The 24,786-nt window shown below is 33.1% G+C and overlaps 1 protein-coding gene across 6 annotated transcripts in view; it reads left to right on the forward strand.

The window, feature by feature from the left end:
• The window catches only part of FOXP2 (forkhead box P2), a 241,094-nt gene that overhangs the window by 82,541 nt on the left and 133,767 nt on the right, over nt 1–24,786 (forward strand). For all 6 annotated transcript variants that reach the window (XM_069462525.1, XM_069462524.1, XM_069462520.1 and 3 more), the window contains one exon: nt 8,471–8,560. In XM_069462525.1, coding sequence (XP_069318626.1) covers nt 8,471–8,560 — 90 coding nt within the window. The remainder of the gene's footprint in view (nt 1–8,470; nt 8,561–24,786) is intronic.

Below are 24,786 nucleotides of genomic sequence, written 5' to 3' on the forward strand. Positions count from 1 at the left end.
TACCTATGCATTTCAAGGTCACTCATCTTCCCATCGCCTCACCCTGTCTCACAGGAAGATATGTTTCTTCTCCTTACAAAGCTATCGCCTGCTCTTGCTCCTTGATTTAGTTCTTTCCCAACTCCCCAGGGACTTTCTCAATTCTCTTTTTTAAAACTTATTTTCTGCCATATTTATTAAGCTCATTATTAAGTTTTATTTATTTAAAACAAACAATAAACAAAATCTCTCAAACTTTAATTCTCTTTTATTTTGGTCTCACAGAACTAATCAAAAGAATTATTTGCACTCATGGCCATGGTTTTTCCCCATTTATTCCCCACTAACTCCCTGGGATCTTAACTTCTACTTCAGTACTTTATGGGAACTAACATCTGATAGCTCACATACAAATTATCAGATCAACACGCACTTTCATCAATCCTTAGCCTCTTTCAGTTTTTGGTGTTTGAAAATTTCATCATCCATCCTCTCCCAACACATTTGTTTCTTACATAACAGTTCTACTGAGATATAATTTACATATCAAAATTTACTCTTTTTAAGAATACAATTCAGTGGTGTTTAGTGTATTCACAGAGTTGTGCAACCATCAAAACTATCTAACTCCAAAACATTTTCACCACCCTAAAAGAAACCCTGTACTCATTAGCAGTCATTCCCTATTCTGCCCTTCCTCCAGCCCCTGGCAACCACTAATCTACTTTTTGTCTCTATGGATTTGCCTATTCTGGGCATTTCATACAAATGGAACCATATAATACGTGATCTTTTGTTACTGATTTCTTGTACTTAGCATGTTTTAAAGGGTTATCCATGTTGTAGCAGATATCAATACTTCAATCTCTTTTAGAGACAAATATTTCATCATATAAATATACCATATTTTGTTTGCCTATTCATGAGTTGATGGACATTTGGTTTGTTTAAATCTTTTGGCTATTATGAATAATGTTGCTATGAGCATTCACATATAACTGTTTGTGGGGATATATGTTTTTGTTTCTCTTGGGTATATACTGTATCTAGGGGTGGAATTAATGGGTCATATGGTAACTTGGTATTTAACCTTTTCCAGAAGTCTTTTTGACTTCTATTACTGAGCTCTCCTCACAATTACTTGTCACTATCTTCTCATCTCCTCTCAACAAAATGTTCCCCAAATTTTGGGCTTTGACTCTTCCTCTCTCTTTGTTTTCTTCATCAGCAATCTAATAGACTGTCTTTGCCTTAGCTGCACATCTATCTGTTACTTTTGAAAATCTGTTGTCATCCTGATCACTCTCAACCTAGAGCTCTGCATTTTTTACTATCCATAAAGAAATATTCTCTTGGTTATCCTGCCAGCAGGTAAACAGTGTCATCTTTTTTGCAAAGCTTTTGTTTTATAATCTAATTTCCCCTTTCAAAATAATGGCACAGCTGTTCTCTCAGTTACATTTGACTTAAAATTTTGGAGTCATCATGGACTTCTTCCTAGCCTTTACCCCATACCCAGTTACCAAGCTCTGACAGTTCTATTTTGATAATACTTTTGTGATTCATGTTTTCAACTAACAAAATTTTCTTATTATTTTTATCTCTTATTTGGACAGTTGTACGTACATTTTTACTGGTCTTTTTACCCCATCTTGTCTCACTCTTTTCATCGCTTATAATCTATCCTTCACGTCATGACTTCAATATTGTCCTGGGCCAAATTTATTTTATCGTTTTCAGATTTCAGCAACATTTGTCCTTACCTGATAAATAGCATCAAGACTTTTTGTCATTTATTGTTTAGTTATAACTATCATGTTTCACTAGCTCCTAAACTAAGCATATGCTCTATCCAAGATCAGTTATTTTCTTTTCACTGTGCATGATCTCACATTTTTTTGCTTCTGCTTGGGCATGGCCTTCTGTCATCTCTACAAGATGAAACATTTCTTATAAGTCAGCCCAAATATTGTATCCTCCATAAAAATTTCTCTGAGGGGATGGGTATATTCACACCTAATGGGTGTAGTGCACACCTTCTGGGGGATGGACACACTTGAAGCTCTGACTTGGGCGGGGCAAAGTCAATATATGTAACCTAAACATTTATACCCCTGTAATATGGTGAAATAAAAAAATAATTAAAAAAATTCTCTGAGTTCTTCAACTGAAGAACACCTGAAACATTTTTAAAATGTTGTTTATAGCCTTTTGACACTCAACTAGATATTTCTTATTAGATAGTAAGCTTTTTGAAGGTAGAAACAATGTCCTATCACCACTCGGGCCTCCACAAATGTGCAGTGCTTCTCTTTGCTTGGTAGATGGGACATACGCACAAAAATCTTTAATAACAAGCAATTTGTATGTGTTTTATAATTCCAAATATTTTCCCAAATACTACTTCCTCTGCAATTTTACTTTTAAATTGAAGAGGAAATTCAGAACAGAGGATTCAAGTAAAAGTTTACATTCAGATATTATGCTATAATTTAGTAGAATGTATTTTCAGTTAATATCTAATATGCCAGTTAAAATTATAGCAATATAGCAGTAACGAGTCTTCAATCCATATCCAAACAAAAGATGATATTGGCCTCATAATGAAAAAAAAAAAAAAAAAACTTCTAAGGTATGTGAGAAACAGAAAATAAACCCAAAGTTTTTTTGGGGAAAAATAATAAAATATTTTATAGCAGAAAGAGAAATGATCAAGAGAATTCACATAAACCATGTTTCTGGAATATGTACCATGAAAAAGAGGTTTTAAAATCATTAATTTTAATAAAACTGGTTTCAATTCATCTTTACCTTTATACTTGAGCATTTTAAAGTTCGACAGAATTTGATAATATGTAAATGAGAATTGTATTTAGTATTATTGTAAGTAATATTATTGTTCTTCTGTGTGTTCCATTAGCAGTTCATTGTCATTAGCAAGAAAATAATGAAGAAAATAGAGCTATGAATACCAAGCTACTTGGTATTATTTATTGTAGCCTGTGGAATGCAAACTCTAAGGAAGAGAATGTGTTCATCCCATTAAACTGAGTGTATGATTCTAGATCTGAAAAAACAAAACCTGTCGTAGCCATTAATTACTGTTAACTGACAGGTTTATTTCATGAAATGATTTCTGAGATCATCTGGGAGTCTGCAGCCATAGTGGAATATACTGAGCATTGGGTTTGGACCTGAACCATGAGGACTTTATTCTTACTTCAGAGGGTGACATGAGAATCCATTCCATCACAGATTCAATAACTTGATTCTCTCTGCTTTGCATCTACATCATAAATACTAAGCCAAAAGAGCCTGACATCCAATTAGTAAATACGGTGCTTTGCAAGTAATTATTCACTCTTATTACTCTTGTTACAGTGTAGTACTCTTTTATAGTTATTATAAAAAATGATCTTAGTATCTCAATTTGTCCTCCATAGTGATGCAAAATATAAGTACAATATATACACACATTTATTCTCTAAGTTTATGTGAAATATACATTAAAAAAATTTTTTTTTAAATATTTTCTAATAATTAGCTTTTTTCAACAAATGTAGTCTAATTATGTATCAGGCATGAAAAAATTAAGGGTCAATAACTGCAAATGCATAATTTCACTCTGATAGATTGCTATTTGAAAATACGTTATGACAATTAGATGATTAATTTTCTTCTATTAAATAACATTATGAGACTTCAGATTACATTTATCAGTGTATTTTCTTTAGTGGGAGCATCATATGAAGAAAGGGCAAACACAATAGGAATTCGTGTTCTTTATGGAAGGATCTGACTACACTTTTTATCAACCACACCTGGGAAAATAATTAGAAAATTAAACTCTGTTTGAAAACTTATCTTATGTTCAGTATTCAAAGTAACATGTTGAAGACGTAATATGTTAAAGGTTAAAATATATGAATATGAGGAGCAAAAATCTGGATGTCCTGCTGGCAATTTTTTTTTTTTTTTTTTGGTTCTGGTTATCTGCAAAGTGTATACCCCTTGTCAGTATAACTAGGGAGTGCCTGTGTAAACATTCTTGTTTCGCCTGTTCCACATAATCGTTTCTTGTATCATATTTCTTCTGACCTCGCTATCTGAAACCAATTACAGGAGATCCATTTGGGCTGCATCTATTTTCATAAGAAGCCTAGGCAACAGTGTTTTTCTCAGAGATGAATATCAACATCAAATATGCTTCTGAGTGCTTTGTTATTTATGTTTCAGAGAGATTTTGTAGCCTTCAGCTCTCAAGAATGTGTCACGCTGTGCTGTTTATACATTGAAGATATTAATGGGCGTAGATGTCATTTTTCATTTTAATGTCTCAAATGCAACAGGCTGATAGGTTAAGCATTCCTATTTTTATGGGGAGAGATATGACTGATGTCTGTTTTTCCCCAAATATACATACTTTGAAAAAAAGAAGTTATTTATAAACCTTAACATACTCAACATTTTTGGTTTTATTGGTTATTTCTAAACTATTTTCAAATAATTTTATTTTTGGTTAAAGTTTACAGTGGTCTTCAGGAAAAGAAAAGTATATATCTGACAGGTTACAAAGTTTTTTCACCATTAATTTTCACAATGATCTACACGTTAGAATTACTCTGTGGGGTTCATAACTAGCATAAAGTTATTACTACTAGAGAAGAGTGATATGCTTGAACTTTGCTTTTCTTACAAAAGTTAGTTAAAATTACACAGTAACTGTTAGGAATGTTGTTTTCAATAAATATTTTAGAGCAAAAGTTACTTAATTACAGAAAACATGTGCATTTCCATACCTCTGCAGTCGAACAAAATGCATACCTGTAGTCTATTGTAAAGATTTTTTTTCAAAATATTTAAATTTAATCTGATTCCAATTTTTTAAATGTCCTATCTTAATTTTCTTTAGCTTTACCTAAATTAGATAACTTCATTAAGTAAAGTGCACCCTTAATTCAAAACAAATGTGTTTTTGGAAACTAGATATGGTTTGACTGCCTTAGAAATCTCTTTCTTGTTGTTCATTTGAATCAGATTCAGTCATTATGAAAGGAAATTTGTAAACAACTTTTGACTTTTGTTCTAAATTAATTTGAGGGTGGCTTGGGGGTACCATATAAATGCCTGAATGGCTCATAGAACTTTATCAATGGCCTTGGAATTTATCTTTTGTATTTATCAATAGAAGTGGCAAGTGGTTTTCAAATTAATATTTCACATAATTTGACACCTAACACTTTATATTGACGGACGTGTTTTATCTCATAATCTTTCATCTTTTGCGTAGCTCCAATAATAAATTGCAAAGAGGAACTAAGACTCTCTGAACAATTGTTTATTGAAATCCAGTCCTAAAGTGTTATCCAGAATACTGAAAATAAAAATGTCATATGATACACGCAGTTAGAATGCAAACTGCCAGAGATTTCTGCTTATGAGTTTTAAATCATTCCTGATCTCCTGGAATTGCATTTTGTTCTCCCACCTCTTATGTTTTCTATATCAATCTCTACTGCTACCAAAAGAGTGTTGAAATAGGCAAGAAGTTATTTTTCATAAGAGTTTGTATTAAAAGATGATCCTCAACTATTTTAAAAATAACTGTAAATGCATATGAAAAACAAAATACTTTAAAAGTAGAAGCATATTTTAGCCAGCTATCTTGTAATGTTCTATTTTTATTATTACTTTGGTTAGTGATATTTTCATGAGCAGAAGTTCTAATATATTTAATTTTCTAGAGTTTTTTTATAGCCATTACCTCGCAGTTACATATTCCATCGGTTACTTGCTTAGGCTGAGTTGAATTAATGGAATGTAGGGTGATGAAATGGACAGGGTCCTAGGCTTGGGAGACGAGAGCCTGAATTTTTGACAAGGCTCTGCTACTGCTTTGTGACTTTTAATCAAGTTATTGTAGTATTGGTTCTTCAATTACTTGTCTACAAAATGAGAAAGCTAGGCAATTTCTAAGGTTTTGTCCAGCTCTAGAATTCTGTGATTCTGTTGGTAATAATTGATTAGATAATCGGGATGTTACAAGAGTTTAGAACTCCATCAGGTATCAGTGAAGTATGTAATGAAATTCAAGTTAAGGATATTGGGGACATTTAGCCATAAAAACAGTATCTATTCCGTGATAGTTGTTCTATTCACTTACAAATTTAATACTTAAAAAGATTATATTGTAATTTCCCTTTTAAGTTATGAAAAATGGATATGCTCTCTTTACAGGTAAAGAATAATTCATTCTGATTTTATATATTCTCCTTCACTAGAATTTTATTCATTGCCATCTGAGGATTCCTTTGACAGAATAGAGACAATATGGCACAATGGAATGCACTCTGGCCTGGAAGCCAGGAGATCTTGAACAAAGCACTCATAAATTGCTTTGTGACCTTGAACAAAGCAATTGATTACTCTAGGCCTCATTTTTCTCATTTGCTAAAATGAAAGGGTCAGATTAGATAATTTCTAAGATTGTTTTGAATCTTAGTCATTCACAATTCCAAGATTTTAAACTGTGTTCATTAGAATTTTTTAAGGATAATAAATGACTACAGAATTTAATACAAATAAGGCTATATATATATACAAAATGAACTAATCATCTCAAAGAGAAAAAAAGCAATTACATAAAAAAATTAGACAAACCTTGTGTGGCATCAACTGGGAAAATAATTGACTGATGTTTTATTTTGAGAATTTCACATAGGCACCACCTAGGTCACGCTATAGTAATTTCCATTTGAAAAAAAATATCATTGTAGTTATTTTATAAATTGCAACTAAAAGAATGGTATATTATTTAGGATATTGAGTGGAGATTTCTCAAATAGTGAGGTTTGTGATAATAAAGTAAGTATTTTTTGTGTTTCCTTCAAACTGAACTCTCATAAATTGCCTGAGTTCACTGGAATGTGCCTTCTTTAGACATATTTAGGCTGACTTGTAATTACTTCAAAAGTTTAAAAAACAAAAGAAAGCTTCTTGTGAGTGTGTCTTCAAATGTAAAAAGTGTGCTTGACAAACTGTGCCAGATCCAGCTATGGGAAGACAAATCAATGTTGTTAGGAGATGGTGCTAGTGCATTCAGTTTGTTTACTTTGGTTTCTATGTCTGCCTGCCTTCTCTAAAAACTTGCTTGGAGCCAGACTGTAGCAGCCCTCTCTCTGTCTTTTCATAATTGATCAGGGGATGACTGCCTTCCCTGAGGGTTAAGACGTGGCAACTTTTTCTGTTTGCTCAGCATCTCAATGCAGTAGTTCAAACATTGTTCACACCAGCTGGCAGTGTAATGCCATATGCACATCTTGTCAAAGCAACTGTTGTCATGGATACTAGAAACTCTTAAAAACCAGATCATTGATTCCAATCAAAATTGTACTTTTTATCAGCTGAGAATCTTAATTTTTATAGAATAATATTAGTATAATAATGTTTTTCCCATTATGAAAAATTTATCTTGTATTCCAAAACAGTGAATAACACAGTAAGGCAATGATTTATTTCAGTTTTATATGTTGAAAAATTTCATCACTAGTGTTCACTGAACTCAGTTGTTGAGAGAGAAAATGAATTTTTAAAGAGGCTCTGGAAAGTTTTTTTTTTTTTTTTAAATTAGTTTATACTGCTACCTTTAAAACAATTTAATATGCATTTAGTTTTATGTCACTAGTTTCTATATAAGTTTATATAGTACATTTACAAATCATTCCCCCCTCCAGTAAATGAAATGCTTACATTAATTTCTTATGTTAAGTTTTATTTTCCTGAGTGGGAAAGAAAACATAAAAATAAATGAAAACATCTTCTGTTTTGATTGGTATTCTGTCACACATAGAAACAAACCTGATTGGTTGAGTGGTAATTTCTTTGTTCTCTGATTTTGCTAAGAATGCAAATGAAAACCACTCAATTTTATTTGGCATTAAAACTGCACTTTATTTTGTCAAAGGAGAGGTTTCCCCTTGAATTGTAAGTACAAAAAAAGTGTTTTTAATCTTTAGTGAAAATCCTTATTAATTCACTTTCAAGATAATCTGATGTTGATTTGTCAAATTTAATTACAGCTTCCGGTAACACTTGAAGTCTACTGCTTTTGCTTCAAAATTGTAATATGAAAATGCAAATTGAATGATAATTTTAAAGGGAGTGGGCATTTTAGTTGAACACTCAAAGACAAGTTCCTTGTGGAAATGAGGTTATTGATGCAGTTTATGATTTTTTTCCTCTTTAAGCACTTTAAGCAAATTAACTTTATTTCCTGCAGGATTGCATGCATCTCTGTGATTTTGAGAAAAGTTGTATACATGTGTACAATTTTTTTTTTTTTTTGTATATTGGAAGATAAAGAATGATTCTTTCTAGAAAGAAAGATGGGAGTTCTTATACATTGAAGCCTTTTGCTACTAACTGAGGAATAACTGATAATAAATTTAACTTTTAACCAAATATTTAGATATTGTTCCCTTTTTACTTCTAGGCTCTCCAGGCAGCAAGACAACTTCTTTTACAGCAGCAAACAAGTGGATTGAAATCTCCTAAGAGCAGTGATAAACAGAGACCACTGCAGGTTAGTAAAGCATTCCTGTCCTTGGGGTCTTATTTTAAAAGATGTTCATAATGATAACAGATGTGCAGACCCAGTTGTATGTATACAGAAAATTATTACATTTGCATATGTAGGTAATTTTAATTCATAAAGAGAATTCATTTTATCATCTTAAAAGAGAAAAAAATAATTTTCTATTAGCATAGATTTCAAAAGTTTACAAGGTCACTCCTTGCAAAAATTATGTAGGAACCACATTTGGTATATATAGGCATAAGGAATTGTGTATAAAACTCCCTTGTGGGATTTTAATGGCATTTTATTCACACATAGGTTAAAATGTGAAAATTCTTCCTTAAAAGCAAAGTCATAGGAAAATGGTGTGGAAGGAAACAAAGCAGTCTTAAACAGCCCTTCCGCAGTTGTATCCAAGTGACAAATGCAGAAAACCTCCAGGATTGCCAAAAAAACTGTTTGAGTTTGCCAAGGAGTTATTGCTGTTGCTACAGTTATAAAAACACATTCTGGAGTTTGTTGTCCTTACTCACTATGTTTGTCCTGTGAAACTGATAGTATGTATGTCTTTTAAAGTAACTTTTTGTTACATAATATAACCATTGCTTTATATAGACTTCTTAACCAAAATATATTAGACATTTTCTGGGGGGGAAAACATTTTTAAGGTGTATTCTTTAAATGTTTGGAAGGTAGGATCTGGAATTGCATAAAACACATCTCTCAAACTGTTCACCAGCTCTGTTGAAAAATAAGCAATGCTTTTTCCTGAATCATGTGTTATATACATGCCTAATGAGGTAAATTTAGTTTTGTTTTTTTAAAACATCTACTGTTGCATTATTTTAACAAAAACAATCATTTGATTTTTTTTTTTCATGGCCTAGCTCTCTGTTTTGATTTTCAGGTGTACTCACAGATGTTAGTAACTAAGTCTTACATGATGGCCTTCTGAAGCTCAGTTTGTATGACAGAGAATTATAGACTATCTACACAATCCAGAAATTACTTATTACCTGAAAACTGGATTAAATATATGCTCCCTAAACAAATTTAAGATGAGAACATATTTTGGGGGGGGACAAAATCATTTGTGGAGGGTGGGTAGGAAGAAGAGAAACTTGGGGATAAGGAATGTTTCAACAGTCTTTAAAGTACAGATGTCTGCCATGATTGGAAATGAAAAGTTTTATTGAATCAGACTGAGTTTAAAATTCTTAATTTTTTTCTCTTTTAAAATCAATTTCACATTCTTTTGTTTTAACTAATCAACAATTCTGTGTTACATTTTCCTCACCATCTTATACCACCCCAACTTACAACTGTAGTGTAATATTTTCATGGAGTTATCACATTCCAACAGTCTCTCCCATGCATTTACATGACAGAAAAATTTACATAAAAGTCACAGAAGATAGCAAATGAAATGTTTATCCTCCCTATGGCTTCAGAGTGGCAATTTTGCTTTCTTGTTGGTATAGAAAAGAAGATTTAGATGCTGACAACATACGTCAAAGATAGAAGTTATTGTTTTGAATGTCTGAAAAACATTGCATATTGTCCTAATTCTATTTTATCATATTTCTTGACAAAATAGAAGAATTTGCAGTTGCTCCTTCCTCTCCAAAGTTAAGTCCAGTAGAAGTTTCTATATTGCTGGTTACCAGGGTATCTCTGGAAAGAATGGCTGGGCTTTAGTTTTTCTTTCTTTTTTTTTTTTTTTTTCTTTTTTGTTGTTGTTGTTGTTGTTGTATTGGAAGTCAAGATTTAATACTTTGACTTACTAAAATTATACATAATTTTTCTTAGAAAACACACATGGAATTTGGGAATATTAATGGCTCTAAAATAAGAAACTGTTGTTCATATACCAATTGTATAAATAAAATTTTGAGCAGAAGTCTCCAATTTTGTTATTCTAGCATGAAAGAGTGATTAAAGTATCATAGATACCTTTAACAATTGCAGTTGCTGACCATTACTACAAAGAATTTCATTGTGTCACTTGTTTTTCATCTTTTGTGATGCATATTAATCTGAATATATCTCTATTGTTTAGATTATAAAACTAGCATTTTAGTATTATTTTGTTATTTTAATGGGGTCTCATGCCAAAATATCATAGGAATGAGAAGTTGGTTTTCATGAATGACAATTTAGAAATAATGAATGCAGCCTTATTTGTTTGCTAAAATATATATTGAAATTAATATAATGTGAGCCTACATTTTTAGTATTTCATAGGGCTTGATAAGCTTAGCAACTGGAGACATGCTGAGATTGCATTAAAAATCTAATAAAAGCCTAACAGCATTTTATACTAGTTTACACATCTGTTGTCAAACAGGGATATAAGGTAATGCTTATCCTTGCATCTGCAAATATGATTTAGTGTGAGGTGCACTATTTGCCACTTATGTTTTAAAAAAAGGTAGAATGTTTTTGTTAAACTTTTAAAATAATTTAATATGAAATTAAGATTTTAAAAGTTTTCTTATATGATTCTTTCACAGTCTAGTTCTTTTTCTACTTAATTAAGTATTTAACCAAACTTTTATAATAGAGTTGGTATAGATTATCTTTAAAATTTCAAAAGGATAATTGAAAATATTTCAAAATCTGCGCTTGCAAGGCAAGGTATTTGGTGTTAATAGATCATGATGGTTCTTACTATATCAGGCATCACATCTTTAGAGGACCAAAAGAGATACTTTGTGTTTTTTATTTTAAAATGTACTTTTTGATAGAGAACTATTTTCTAAAGTTTGAAAGAAAATACGGATTTAAAAAAACTGTTTTGATGGCTCAAGTCACAAGAACAATATTCGGTTGCTTGTTAACACTCACCTGAATTATGTTAAGTTGTGACCAGATTTGAAGTGTGACATGGTACAGAGTCTATTTCTAGCAGACTGTCATTTATCTACTATTATTTTTTCATTTACATTTTTTCAGGTTTTTGTGCTACAGATGACATAGATATTAGCATGTCTAATACAAACTGGGGGAAGAAAATCACATCTGACAAGCTTGAGTACCAATTGTAATAGCGATTTCACTTTCATGTATAGATATCTGAATATATATATTTTTTGAAACATGTTTACATTTTTTATTGGTTCCATGAAACACCAATTGAATAGTTCTAATCAGTACATACATCAATGAATGACATATTGATGAATAATATATAAAGATTGTGATACAAATGGGAGCTGATATTAACCTAAGTATTACCGGATGTTTCTGCTTTACATTCTTACTGTGTATCCCAGAAAACTTATCCTAGTAATAACAACTGAAGACAGCCTCTCATTTTAATTTGTTTTATTTATTTACATCTACTCCTTGCACTTCCTAGATTTGATATACCATAGTGATCCATAATGAGGAACGTTAGCCAAAGAGAATGCTTAATGCTCTCAATTTCATGATATTAATTTTCAGTTTAGAAAAAGTTAACACACCACACACACATGCACACACACACATACACAAATGCCTGCATGCACATACACACATGCACACTTCTATAATCTGTAAATTTAAATTTTTTTGGTAAAATACATTATCAAATTCCTAGCCTATGACAAATCTACTTAATTTAGTTTAGATATGAAAATTGGTCGCATTATTGTTCTTGTTACATTTACAGCCATGAGACAGACTTGTGGTTCTTCAACAGCTGTGCAGAGCAGAGACGTAAATTTAAGGTAAATGCCATTGCTTTGCTATCTTAGATGAATATTAGTATTTAGCATTGTAATCACTTCCTTCATTGTAGGTTAATATCTAATATAAAGCTCTCTTTTGTAATAGGTAATTGAATTATAATTCTGTCTTAAGAAGTTCAAGAATGGAATAGTAAAAAGCAAAAGTGAATTAAACTTGGGGATCTTATTCTGACTCTGCCACAAAAGAGTTATATAAGTTTGAGGAAGTTACTTAACATCTTTAAAATAATGACCTTAGGCTAACTGATGGACAAGATCTAAAATTCCATGGCTAAAGATTTATTTTGTTTTTGTTTTTTGAAGTAAGTGATAGGCATCTGAATTATTTTAGGATTAGGGATATCTTGTTGGATAATAGCTTATGAGTTAAGGATTATGAAGATTTTTTATTTGTTTGTTTTCAGTTACAAAGCACTTATGTATTAACATGCCACAGCCAGAAATAATGCTTTGAAATCAAAAAATTAACCCATATGTATGGAAACCATTGTGCAAATTTAATTCTATACAACATCTAAGGAAACTTTGTTTTGTTTGATGAAATATTATATTATACATTGCATTAAATGTATGCTACATAAAGAATTATTTTACCCATGTGTTACTTTAATAATCTACATTTAAGTATGTTGTGATATAATGCAATTTAACATTATTTCTACCTTCCTCTATTCCTTTATTCCAAATTATTAAAAGTAAAATCAAATGATAATGCCAGAAATTCTGTAGTAAACTAATCAGCAATTCTAAAATTTCATATTCTATGTAAAAAATCAAGAATATGGTATAAATGTTTATAGTAAAATATTGTGGGGAAAAATACTACCTTCCATGGGATATAGAAACAGATATTGCTAAATATGTTTTAGGAAATTATAAGATTCCATTTATACAGTGGTAAAGAATGACATTGAATATTTCTTTTTCAATATTATTTTCTAGTATATAAGAATTAGAGAGAAGCTAAACCACATTTTGTCCCAAATATTGAAATCAGCATTATCAGGAAATTTGAGATATGTTTAAATAAAGCATTCTATTGTGATGTAGAAAACTTAGAAATAATTTTTTAAAAGCATTCTTTGCTACTTATATTTTCTGTATATCAAAAAAATGAGCAGTCAAATACATTGTTTCTTGATCATAAGATAAAAAGTTTAATTTTAAAACTGTTTGCAAGAACAGACTATGCCTTCTGTGGTCCTGGTTTTCCCATTCTAGTAGATGACATTTCTTAAAAGGCAGCATGAAATAGACAGATTTACAAGAATGTTGTAGAACATAATCTTTCTTAAACTAGCATGTTTCCACTCATGGCCAGCTGCTCAAGGCTGACACCCTGTGGAGGAGGGTCTGGGACATCCAGCCCATTACTGCTAAGTGTGCTTATGCGGAAAACTTATGATCTACTCAAGGCATGTGGAAGAAAGAATATGTGTTTTGTATCTGAACCTTGCCATTGCCCTTAATAGGACTTGGAGTAGAGTAACTTGATCTTTTGGAGCCTATTTCCTCATCTCTAAAATGAGAATAAGGATACCCATCTTGCAAAATTTTTGTGAAGATTAATAGAATACTCTATAAAGTATCTAGCATAAATCCTGGAATAATGAGTTAATAAATAATTGCCATTATGATAGGCTTCAAGAAATTTATATTTAATCCAAGTTTATTATATATTTTCTATAGTATGGTTCCTTTTATTTGGCCATAACTTTTCACTATTTCCAGCTATTCCAATGATATGAAATATGCCCACAGTATAATGGTGAGTGTTTTAGGGAATACTAGAGTGTCTCCTCCTACTGTAAGCTTCCCCGTGTGTATATTTCACATTTGCCACACATAAGCTTAGATGTTAATGTTATCTTTCCTACTAGACTCTAAGTTCTATAACAGTAAGGATGATGAATGTCCTACTCACCTTTAGTGCATAGCAAAGTGCCTGGTGCATAACAGAGCTCAATAAATACTTATTGAAACAAGGAATGAGGAGAAGATTGTGCTGAGTGGGGAGTAGGAGGAAGTTTGGGGGAGAAAGAAACATTCACTCATTCATTCAGTGTGAATTGAGTGATTATTAATCATGTGCAATGACCTCAGGGACTTATGACTAAGTTGAGGGGATATTAAAACTTGTCCTTTTGGGTCACAGTGGATGTGCTATAGAAATGGGAAAAACAGAAAGAACAATAAGAATTTTAAAAAAGAAAATTATTAATTCAGGCTAAAATGATCAGGGAAGATGTTGTAGAGAAGGTAGCATCTATGTTGGGCTTAAAGAAAAGGAATTTAGTAGATAAAGGAATTTTTTTCATGGAGAACTTTTTTTAAAGATATCATCAAGATGTAGAGATAGAAAATTCTGAGATTTGGTTAGGTGAAAGTAAGTAGTTTGTTTTGATAGCATAGAGGTGTCATACTAAAGTAATAATGAATGGGTTGAACTGCTACAAACACACATTGCCAGTTGTATAGAGCCTGAGATGCCAAGCGCGTGATGTACTTTATGGTTTGGGTAGCAGGTGCTATTAAAGATTTTTGATAAAGAAGTGATGTGATCAAAGCAATGTTCTGTGAAGATCTAGTTAGCAATGATATATTTGGAGTAAGTTTTCAGGGAGAGGAGTTGGGAGAAATCTGAAATAAGGATAATCATTTAAAAACTATTTAGATAGGTTTGATGATGAATTGAGCTTTAGATATGTTGAGTTTGAGGAGATGGCAAGACAAGTAAGTAGAAATATCCAGCTTTTGGAAAATTAGAGAGCTTGACAGAGAGGTCAGGACTAAAGACAAATATTTGTGAAATAATCCAGAAGTGATAGATGATCCATGGGAGTAGAGGAGATTTCTGGAACAGGTAATTTACAAAGAGGAGCTCAGTAACATTCATAATTTTTAGAGCAAGAAGAAAAAGAAGCAGAAGAAATAGAAGAGGAAAATAGATCAATCGAATTTGTATTTATCAAGGAAGGTCAAGAAAAGGGAGAGTTTAAAAAGATAGGGCTCATTGACCATATCAAGCAATGTCCACAAAGATGAGAGAGAACTTTCATGGATAAACACTATTTAACTGAATTGCAACATTGATGATTTTAAATCCCCCTTTATCATTCTTTATCATTCACAAGTAACTCTTAGGATCTACAACAGTAAAGTGATCAATAATGAATGGAGAAAAATCATACTTTAACATGAATGTTAAATAGAAAATAGAGAATTAATAAATGTACTTTTACTTCTCAAATTGCAGTATAAGAAAATGTATATTGCATATATAATACTGAGTTCCCATAAATTAAATATGGAAGAAAATTGCTTTCCAGGAGGTCAAATTCCCTCTTTTCTTAGCTACCCAAGCACTTGCTTCTTTCTGTAATCCATTAGGGTTTTAAGTATATACTCCCTTGATTTCTCTACCTTAAGTGAGAGCAAGAAAGAATAGAACATTAATATTGTTATGGGAGCTCTCTATAGGATTTAAGACTTAGGCTATGAATTTTATCTTAAGATGTTTGGAGGGGTTATACAAGCTAAATTGAATGAGAAAGTGAAGAACAGTGTCAGTACATGATTAAAGACAAAAAGTAAAATTATTTTGAAGTTTACTTACATTTAAGATTCTTTGTGTTTCCTCTGTGGATTCTATTCATATTTTCCTATAAAACTACATTCTACACTTCTACTTGGTTTTCTTAACATTTTTATGCTACCTTCATCTTTTCAACTGGATTCTTTTCTCCTTTGCCATTCTGTTTTCTTCTCTCAACTCCTAATCTTGTCTATTTTAATTTATCTGTGTCCCTTTCGTCCCACGTTGAGAAAAGAGAGATTTTAAATACTTGTAACAATTTAATGCATGAAAGATGAGAACTTTCATGCATAATTCTATCTATCTTAAACTTAAAAAGATATTCTAGCATATCATTTTGCTAACAAAATAATAAAACTGTGCTAATTCTTATAATCCAGTATCCAATATTTAATTGTCTTGCCCCAAGAATAGTTTACTTTATGCTATTTTAAGCTGTAGTTTTAGTAGAAGAGCAACTCTACTCTTGAATATCTCAGCAACTTAGAAGGACCTAGAACCGTGAAGCATTTTATTTAGTGCTAGAAATCTCCTGTTACTGATGACATTTATAGTCACTTTTTAAAAGTCATCTTCAGAATGGTTTCATTGTTCCTTAAGTACTTTGGTCAGATTTTTTAGAAAACCCATTGCAAAATGAATATTGAAAGCAGAATTTCTTGGAATGGTTATATTCAATGGTCAATTCTTCTAAGCACATCTTAGGTTGTGCTGATTATGATTATTTTAGTAAAGCTGAATTTGGAAACATAGCATTTGGAAAGATCAAGCAAGTATATAATGAATTGCTCTTTCAAAATATTTAAGTCACCCTACCTTAATGTGAAAATCATATATAAACTCATTATAAGACTCTAACATGATTTTAAGTTAAATTATGGTTGGGCACTAAGTTACTTTTCCCAAAGATACTTAATAAATGCCAATAGATTGCTATAGTATAGGGGATTTTTAAAATGAAAACGATGTTCTCTGATTAGATGAGGAAGAAACCATTCATGAGAACTAATTATAGTAGACCCTTGACATTCACAAGGTATATATCCTGAGCTCTTTATGAACCCTCAAATTCAAGAAATTTCTATTTCAAAAATTGGGAGAGGTTTTTGCAAATTTTCTTTCTTACTGTCCTTATTCTGAATCAAGCTACCATTGTCCTGTGCAAAGTGAAATACAAGTTAACAACTTTACAAACTTCAATAAAATTTGCCTTGTGTTTAATTTCAATTTTTTAAAAAGACACTTTTTTTTTTCACATCACAGGTTTTCCTGTATCAGTGAGGACAGGTAGAGAATAGCAAAGCTACATTAGTGATAGAAAAGCCACGAGAGTGAAGGATTTAGGTTTTATATGTGAGAAGTCAGCAATCTGAAAACAGATCAGCCTTTCAGCTACTTGAGGTTTCATAGTTTGAAGAATTACACAGGTGTAATATCTAGGAACTTTTTTTACTGACTGTATAATTGCAGAATCTAGAAACTTTGAGATTATATGCAAATAATCAGACAAATGCCCAACATCTATGAATTTTAAGGATCCATTCTACCAAATCTTGTCATCTAGCATATATATGAGGCATATCTAAAGTGAACAACTAAGTTCTCCCCCAATTTCCTTTTTGATATTTTGTTGAAGAATTGAGAGAGTCTCCATATCTGAAAATTTTCCTCCTTCTTAATTGTAAATGCCCCCAATCATCAATAAATTACCTGGAATATTCCTTCAGAGTAAAAATTTCTTGGCATATTTATATATAAACACATATACATATACATATATATGTGATTTTTTTTTTTTTTTGAGACAAGATCTCACTCTGTTACTCAGGCTAGAGTGCAGTGGCATCATCATAGCTCACTGCAACCTCACACTTCAAGGCTCAAGTGATCCTCCTGCCTCAGCCTGCCGAGTAGCTGGGACTACAGGCATGCACCACTGTGCCCAGCTAATTTTTCTATTTTTTGTAGAGACAGGGTCTTATTTTTGCTGAGGTAGGTCTCAAGCAGTCCTTCTGCCTTGGCCTCCCAACGTGCTAGCATTACAGGTGTAAGCCACCCTGCTCTTATTTTTTTAAGAGAATAGGGAAGGCAGTGTCTTGGTATGAAGAGACCTCAGAGAAGTTGAGGAGATGATTAGAGGATTTATTTTATTATTATTTCAGCACATTATGGGGGTACATAAGTTTAGGTTATGTATATTGCCCTTCCCCCGCCACCCCGAGTCAGAGCTTCAAGCGTGTCCATCCCCCAGACAGTGCGCATCTCACTCATTATGTATGTATACACCGCACCCATCCCCTCCCCCGCCACATCTGCCCGACACCCGATTAATGTTATTTCTGAATGTGCTGTTAGGTGATGATCAGTGAAACCAATTTGCTGGTGAGTACATGTGGTGCTTATTTTTCCATTCTTGGGATACGTAGTAGAATGGGTTCCAGCTCCATCCAGAACATAAGAGATTCTATATCCCCATTATTTCTTATAGCTGAGTAATACTCCATGGTATACATATACCACATTGACCGTCGGTTGTTGGCCAGTTTGGCCCAGGGATTCTGAGTTTAGAATTTTTCCCCCCAATTAGAGAGCTTGGCTATCTAATTGAGGGGATTCAGTTCATGAAGACCTTGAATCACATACAGCTGTGGCTAAAAATATTTGGATTGCTTTTTAAAAGGTTTTTTCAAGCCTATTTTTATATTTTTATTGGTATAGACATAGAACCTATAGACCTAGTAGTTAAGCAATTTGATAGCACAAAATACACAGAAAATTCCTTTGTGCAGTATATAAATTCTTACGCTTACAATGCTCACACTTGCATTGCTGTAAAAGCTGCCACCTTGACTTCTTCTACTGTTAGTGCTACAGCACGTTCTCAAGTGACAAACCAAGGAACACATTGAACATTATGATGTGCTGACATGAAGAAAATCTGTCTCGCAGAAAGATGGTAGCAAATTCTTCAATAGACCATCTCTGTAAAAACAAACAAAAAAAACCCCAAAACCACAATTATTCTCTCTGCATTCCACCTTCTTCCCATAGAGCCAAGCATTTAATAGATACTTAAAACATATTAATTAGTGATTAAAATATGATTAAAGTTGTAGTTTCTCAAAATCTTGGACATCATTTAAAGTTTTCCCTTTATTCTTGGACAGTCTTAGAGGACATTTTAGGTCGATGGTTTTCAAATCTAAGAAATCACTTGAAAATCTTTTAAAAATGGAGATCTTGGGTCTACCCTAGACTACTAAGTTAAAATGTGTGTGGGATGGGAGATCTTTGCAAATCAAAATATTTAAAACTCTCTAGTCCTGGAGATTCTAATGCAGCTGTTCTACAGAGTAGTATGTATAATAAAAATCCTGAACTATCCGCTTCTATATCAGGAAAGTTGTTACCTGTGGTAAAAATTACTAACACTGAATTCTCCTATTAATTTATTGTGTTATTTTCCCTCTGGGATTTAGTTTTCCAACCCATACAATGAAAAAGCTAAACTAGTGATATTTCAGGTTCCTTCCAGATTCAACAGTCTTTGAATCTCAGCCCGGCATTTTGTTTTGTTTGTTTATAAATTTATTCTTTAAATTTGAAATAATTCAAAAGCACCCCGAGCAGGTTTCTTTTAGAGGCCTCTCTCTGATTCTTTTTGGGATTATTTCCAAAAATATTATCAGAATTTTATTTTTGCTATCATGTTTTCTCAAATAAAATTTTCAATAATGAACTCATTCCCTTCTTATTTTTGATTTAAAAAATAATATATGCATCCTATGTCCTTAGTATATATATATATCTACTATGCCCAGTTGGTTTCCCTTTGATATTAGAAACCTTAAGAGAAAAAACTGATTGTCTTCAAAGATAGCTTTCTGCTGCAGTGGCCCTGGAATACTTATCTCGTTGTCTACCACATGCTTTTTACAAGTTATATGAGCAGCAATATCAAGCTACTTACAGTTCCACAAACATTGATTCATGTCTCTGTGCAACTGACCTTCCTGTCTCTCTTCTCAAGATGCCCTTCTTCACCTTTTCATCTAGAAATCTTTTGTGCAGCTTTTAAATTTTCGTTGTTAACTACTGTATGAAGTCTCTTCTGATTCCCTTCCCACCCTCACCAATGTATACACTATGTGGAATTAATTATTCCCTTCTGTATATTACTTCTGTGTCTTATACATACTTGTATTCTTGTATGTATCACACTGAGTCATAGTTACAATAAGCTCCTTGAGGGCTTGTGTCTTACTCATCTCCACATTTCCAGTGTCTGGCACATAGATTTTGCTTGAATTTGTGGAGTCCATAAACCAGCACTAGGATATAACTCTATCTGGCTCCAGATGAGTTTTTTCAATTGTCTACTGGGGCATCTCAACCCAGATCAACATGTCCAAAATGAAGTTATCTTTCCCTCTCCTTGTCCAATGTTTTCATCAGATTTTCCTGATTTCCATTCCATAGTTTCCGGACATTAAGCCCTTCTAATCTGCTAGTATAATATCCCTCTGTCGTAATAATGTGAAAATTGCCCTGTTCTTCAACCCTAGCATGTCACAAAAGGCTTTTCATAGACTGGTACTATGTACCATCATACACCTGATACATTATAGTCATGACTTAATCCTTACTGCTTTCCAAACATGCTATTTATTCATCATTTATTCACTGATTCACAAATGCTTGTAAGTTGTTTTTTAAATGCCAGGCACTTTGCAGGGCATCATGAACTACACAAACTTTGCTACCTACTTGCCTTTATTCCTATTTCTCCATCTATTTAGAAAATCATTCCCACACCCTTTATCTACTTGTCGAATTCCTATACACATCTCAAGGCCCTTACTCCCTGGAATCTTCTCTGACTCATCAAAGAGACAATCCCTTACACATGTGAATTTCTAGAACATGTATTATACTTTTATTTTATTATCCCAAATTACCAGTTATATCATATCTTATTATAGTTATTTGACTACTTCTCTAGCTCAATTTCAGACTCTAAATCCTTGGAGGTCAGAGCCTGCATTTTGTTCATGTTTATAATCTCACCTCCTAACACAGTGCTTGACACATGGTAGATGCTAAATAAATCCTTGCCAAATTGACTTGAATTCTGAAAACTGTATTGCTCCTACTTTGTCCTAAGTCCAGGGTATCACTTGTATTCAGCCTGACAAAAGAAGTAGGAAAGTATGATATTTATCAGCTTATCTGTTTTTTTTTTTTTTTGTAGAAAAGTCTTATAAGCAGACATGAATATCGTTAGAAGACATGATTCAGGTTGCACTACCCAGTCCTCTCTCACATTACTAATATGTTTTGTCTTGGCTCCAGTTAGGCAATCTGTTTGTGAAATAATACTTCCAATGATTCCTTTTCTTGGCTAGAAAGCATATATTATACTTATTTAACATTAACAATTGATTATTTCTTCTTTTATTTTTATCTAAATATTTTCTTCTCTTACTATTTCTTCTGGTTTATGTATTTTATATACAATTCATATTTTGCTTACAATAAGCCCCTTACCTCCTATTTAGGTTGTTTCTTTGAACAAGATAGACTGCTTCATTGCTCTATTCTCGTCATGCTTCCAACTCCACTAAGTATCAGTGATGTTTTTCATAGGGAACTGGAAGTAAGAAGTCTGCTTAAGAAAATGATATTGGAAATATATGTGATTACAAGTAAAATGTCAGGATTTCTCAAACATCAAGAAACTGTACATTGGCCGGGCGCAGTGGCTCACGCCTGTAATCCTAGCACTCTGGGAGGCCGAGGCGGGTGGATAGCTCGAGGTCAGGAGTTCGAGACCAGCCTGAGCAAGAGTGAGACCCCCGTCTCTACTAAAAATAGAAAGAAATTATATGGACAACTAAAATATGTATATACAAAAAATTAGCCGGGCATGGTGGCACATGTCTGTAGTCCCAGCCACTCGGGAGGCTGAGGCAGTAGGATCGCTTAAGCCCAGGAGTTTGAGGTTGCTGTGAGCTAGGCTGACGCTACGGCACTCACTCTAGCCCGGGCAACAGAGTGAGACTCTGTCTCAAAAAAAAAAAAAAAAAAAAAAGAAACTTTACATTATACATAATTTATTGGTATATAATTTTATGAGTTAATTATATCTGTTGCATAAGCCTGCGAATTTTGTATATTTCCACTAAAATGTTACCTAAATTTCCTAAGGAGTTTGTCAGCGGCTCTAACTAGGAATATACATTTATTTTTGTCACAAAACATAAACTCCCTAGACATGCATTCCGGAGCTGACTGGTACAGCTGCTCAAGGATGACACAGAGGACCAAGGTTCCTTTTAATTTCCTCTCCTGCCCCTAGGTAGCTTTTGTCTTCATGGTCATAAGTTAGCTGCCCGTACCCCAGGCATCATGTCCATATTCTAGGCAAAAAGAAAGGGAAGGCAAAAGAGAAAAGGCAAATTACAAATAAGTGTGCGCCGGCTGAATCTGCCCCATCTTAACAACAAGATCCCCCAGAAGCCACACACAGTGGCTTCTGTTCCCGTCTCACTGGCTGAATAGTATCATATGAACACTCATCACTTCAGCTGAGTCTGTGAAGCTGATTAGGTTTAGTCAGGCACTTTGTCACACGGAACAAAGTTGGGGTACTTTTGGTAGCAAAGAATGGAAGGGTGAATTTTGGGATAGACAACTAACAGTGTCTGCCACTAACAGTTTACCAAACCTGTTAATACTGACTCATGGGCTCCCAGGGTTGTGTGAAAAGAGATGTTATGATTTGAGATACGTTAGTGAGAAGAAATTTTGTTGTTGTTTTTCCTTCTAGGAAAATTTAGAAATACACAAACCTATATATTAATGTGGCTAAAGTTTAGTGAGTTATGGGGTTTTATTCTAAGTTTTAATATTTTTAATTATACGTAAAATGTTATTAAGGACTCAGTATATACTCAGTACTAGGTAAAGCACAATACAAAATGAACTATGCAGAGATGATTCTTTCCCTCCAGGAAGTTACTACCGAAGGTTGGCAGTGCTGGTGAGGTACTCTGATGGAACATATGTAGGCAGTGGAGCAAACAGTGGAGAGTTTAAATAAGTGAAGCATTTGCATATTTTGCAAGTAGAAAAGCAAATGATTTTTGAAGGATGGTAGAAAAAAATCATAGAAGTTGAATTTTAAACAAGTTAAGATCAGAAAAAAAAATTTCATTTGGCTGTTACATATAGTTTCTGGTAACACTGGAAAGCTTAAGACAGTCTTCCCAGCTGCAGTGAAGATAAAAGATGTGTTCTATAGTTTTCCTATATTTCCTGCAGCAATCCATATTATAAGCAACTACAATAGAAAAATTGGTACTTCCTTGGGCACCTAGATGAAGGTCCAAGGAAACCTTGCTCTCTCTTACCACCAGCCCCCCCCTTACCACCAGCCCCCAATGATGCATGCTGAATTCCTACTGTGTTCTGGGTTCCAGGCACTTTGCCCCCTGCTCCCCATCACTCATGTTATCCCTGCCTAATCCTCAAAATTGGTTGGTACTGTCCCTGCTTTACCTATGAGGAATATGAGAGCCAGAAAATTTCCATAAATTTCCTAAGGACCCAGGTTGAATTTCAGTTCTGTCTGATTACATGGTCTCTTTTTTCCATCACCCTTTTCAGGGTATATTTGAATAAATGAATCACATCCTTCAGAATTCTCAGTTTGGGGAAGGCAGGAGACAGGAAATGCATACATGTCTCATTCTATCAAGTCTGCCTGTCTGGTTGAAGCCTGCCCCATTCTGGGGGAGAATGAATGGGAGGTCCCTATGGCATATGCGACCCTGCCCAACCAAACTAGGGTTATTCTTGTGCATGTTTGTCATCACTTCATCCAGGGCACCATTAGAATAAGAATTAGTCAGTGGTTTGGGTCTGAGATATTGTAAATGCATAATGATTTTTAATAATCTCACCTCTCATATTAGGTCTTGCATACTTTCCAGTAATTATCCAGAATGAAATTAAAATGAACTTAGTCTATTTTGTTCTTTAAATTTGTGATTTATGGAATTAGTGCAATTGGGTTTTGTCTTTCCAATAAAGAAAATAGTATAATGAACTTTTCTTTAGAGAAACACATCATGAATTTAGAAAACAAAGTAGACCAAATAGCCTTTTTATTCTCTATAGAAAAATGGTTATTTTTTTAAGGATTTGTCTTCCTTTTTTCATTGCTTCTTCTTGTATGTGGTTTAATTTTAAATTTTTATTCTTAATATTAATTCACAGTAAGGCAATTTGCATCTCACTGGGCCAGTAAGTTCAAACTCTAATACTAGGCAGGTATATGGTGGACCGAGTACAAGGTAATAGAGAGGAGTAGGAAATATAGTATACATTGGGAGCTCATTTTTCTTCTGAAGAAGGTCTTCCTTCCTTCCTCCCTCTCTCTTTTCCACCTCTTCCCTCCCTGCCTTTTTCTCTTTATTTTTTTCATTCTTTTGTTCCTTCACCCTTTCTTTCTTTCTTACTGCACAAGCCAAAAACAAACAAACAAAAATCAGCCCACTGCTTAATCTGGCCTTCAGGCCCCATTTTGTAACCCCTTTGTTTAATACTGTAACATTGAAATTAATCTAGGAGATGCAGAAATACATTTACATGTACTGTATAAGACTCTTGTGTACTTTCTAATTATTGATTCCTGCGCCTTTGAGGATGTCAGAACTTGTTGGAAACAATGTGCATTATGCTCAAGTTTTTGATAGAGCACTGATAGGTGGGTTATTTAATGCTAGGATGTATCTTGCCATCACTAAAGAATCAAAATGGGATTAATTTATAATATCATGCCAATACAAATTAATTTAAAAGAAGCACCTGTTCAAGGAATAATTGATAGTGAGGAATAT

The sequence above is a fragment of the Eulemur rufifrons genome, chromosome 29 (genome assembly GCF_041146395.1).
Source record: "Eulemur rufifrons isolate Redbay chromosome 29, OSU_ERuf_1, whole genome shotgun sequence".
Classification (NCBI taxonomy): domain Eukaryota; kingdom Metazoa; phylum Chordata; class Mammalia; order Primates; family Lemuridae; genus Eulemur; species Eulemur rufifrons.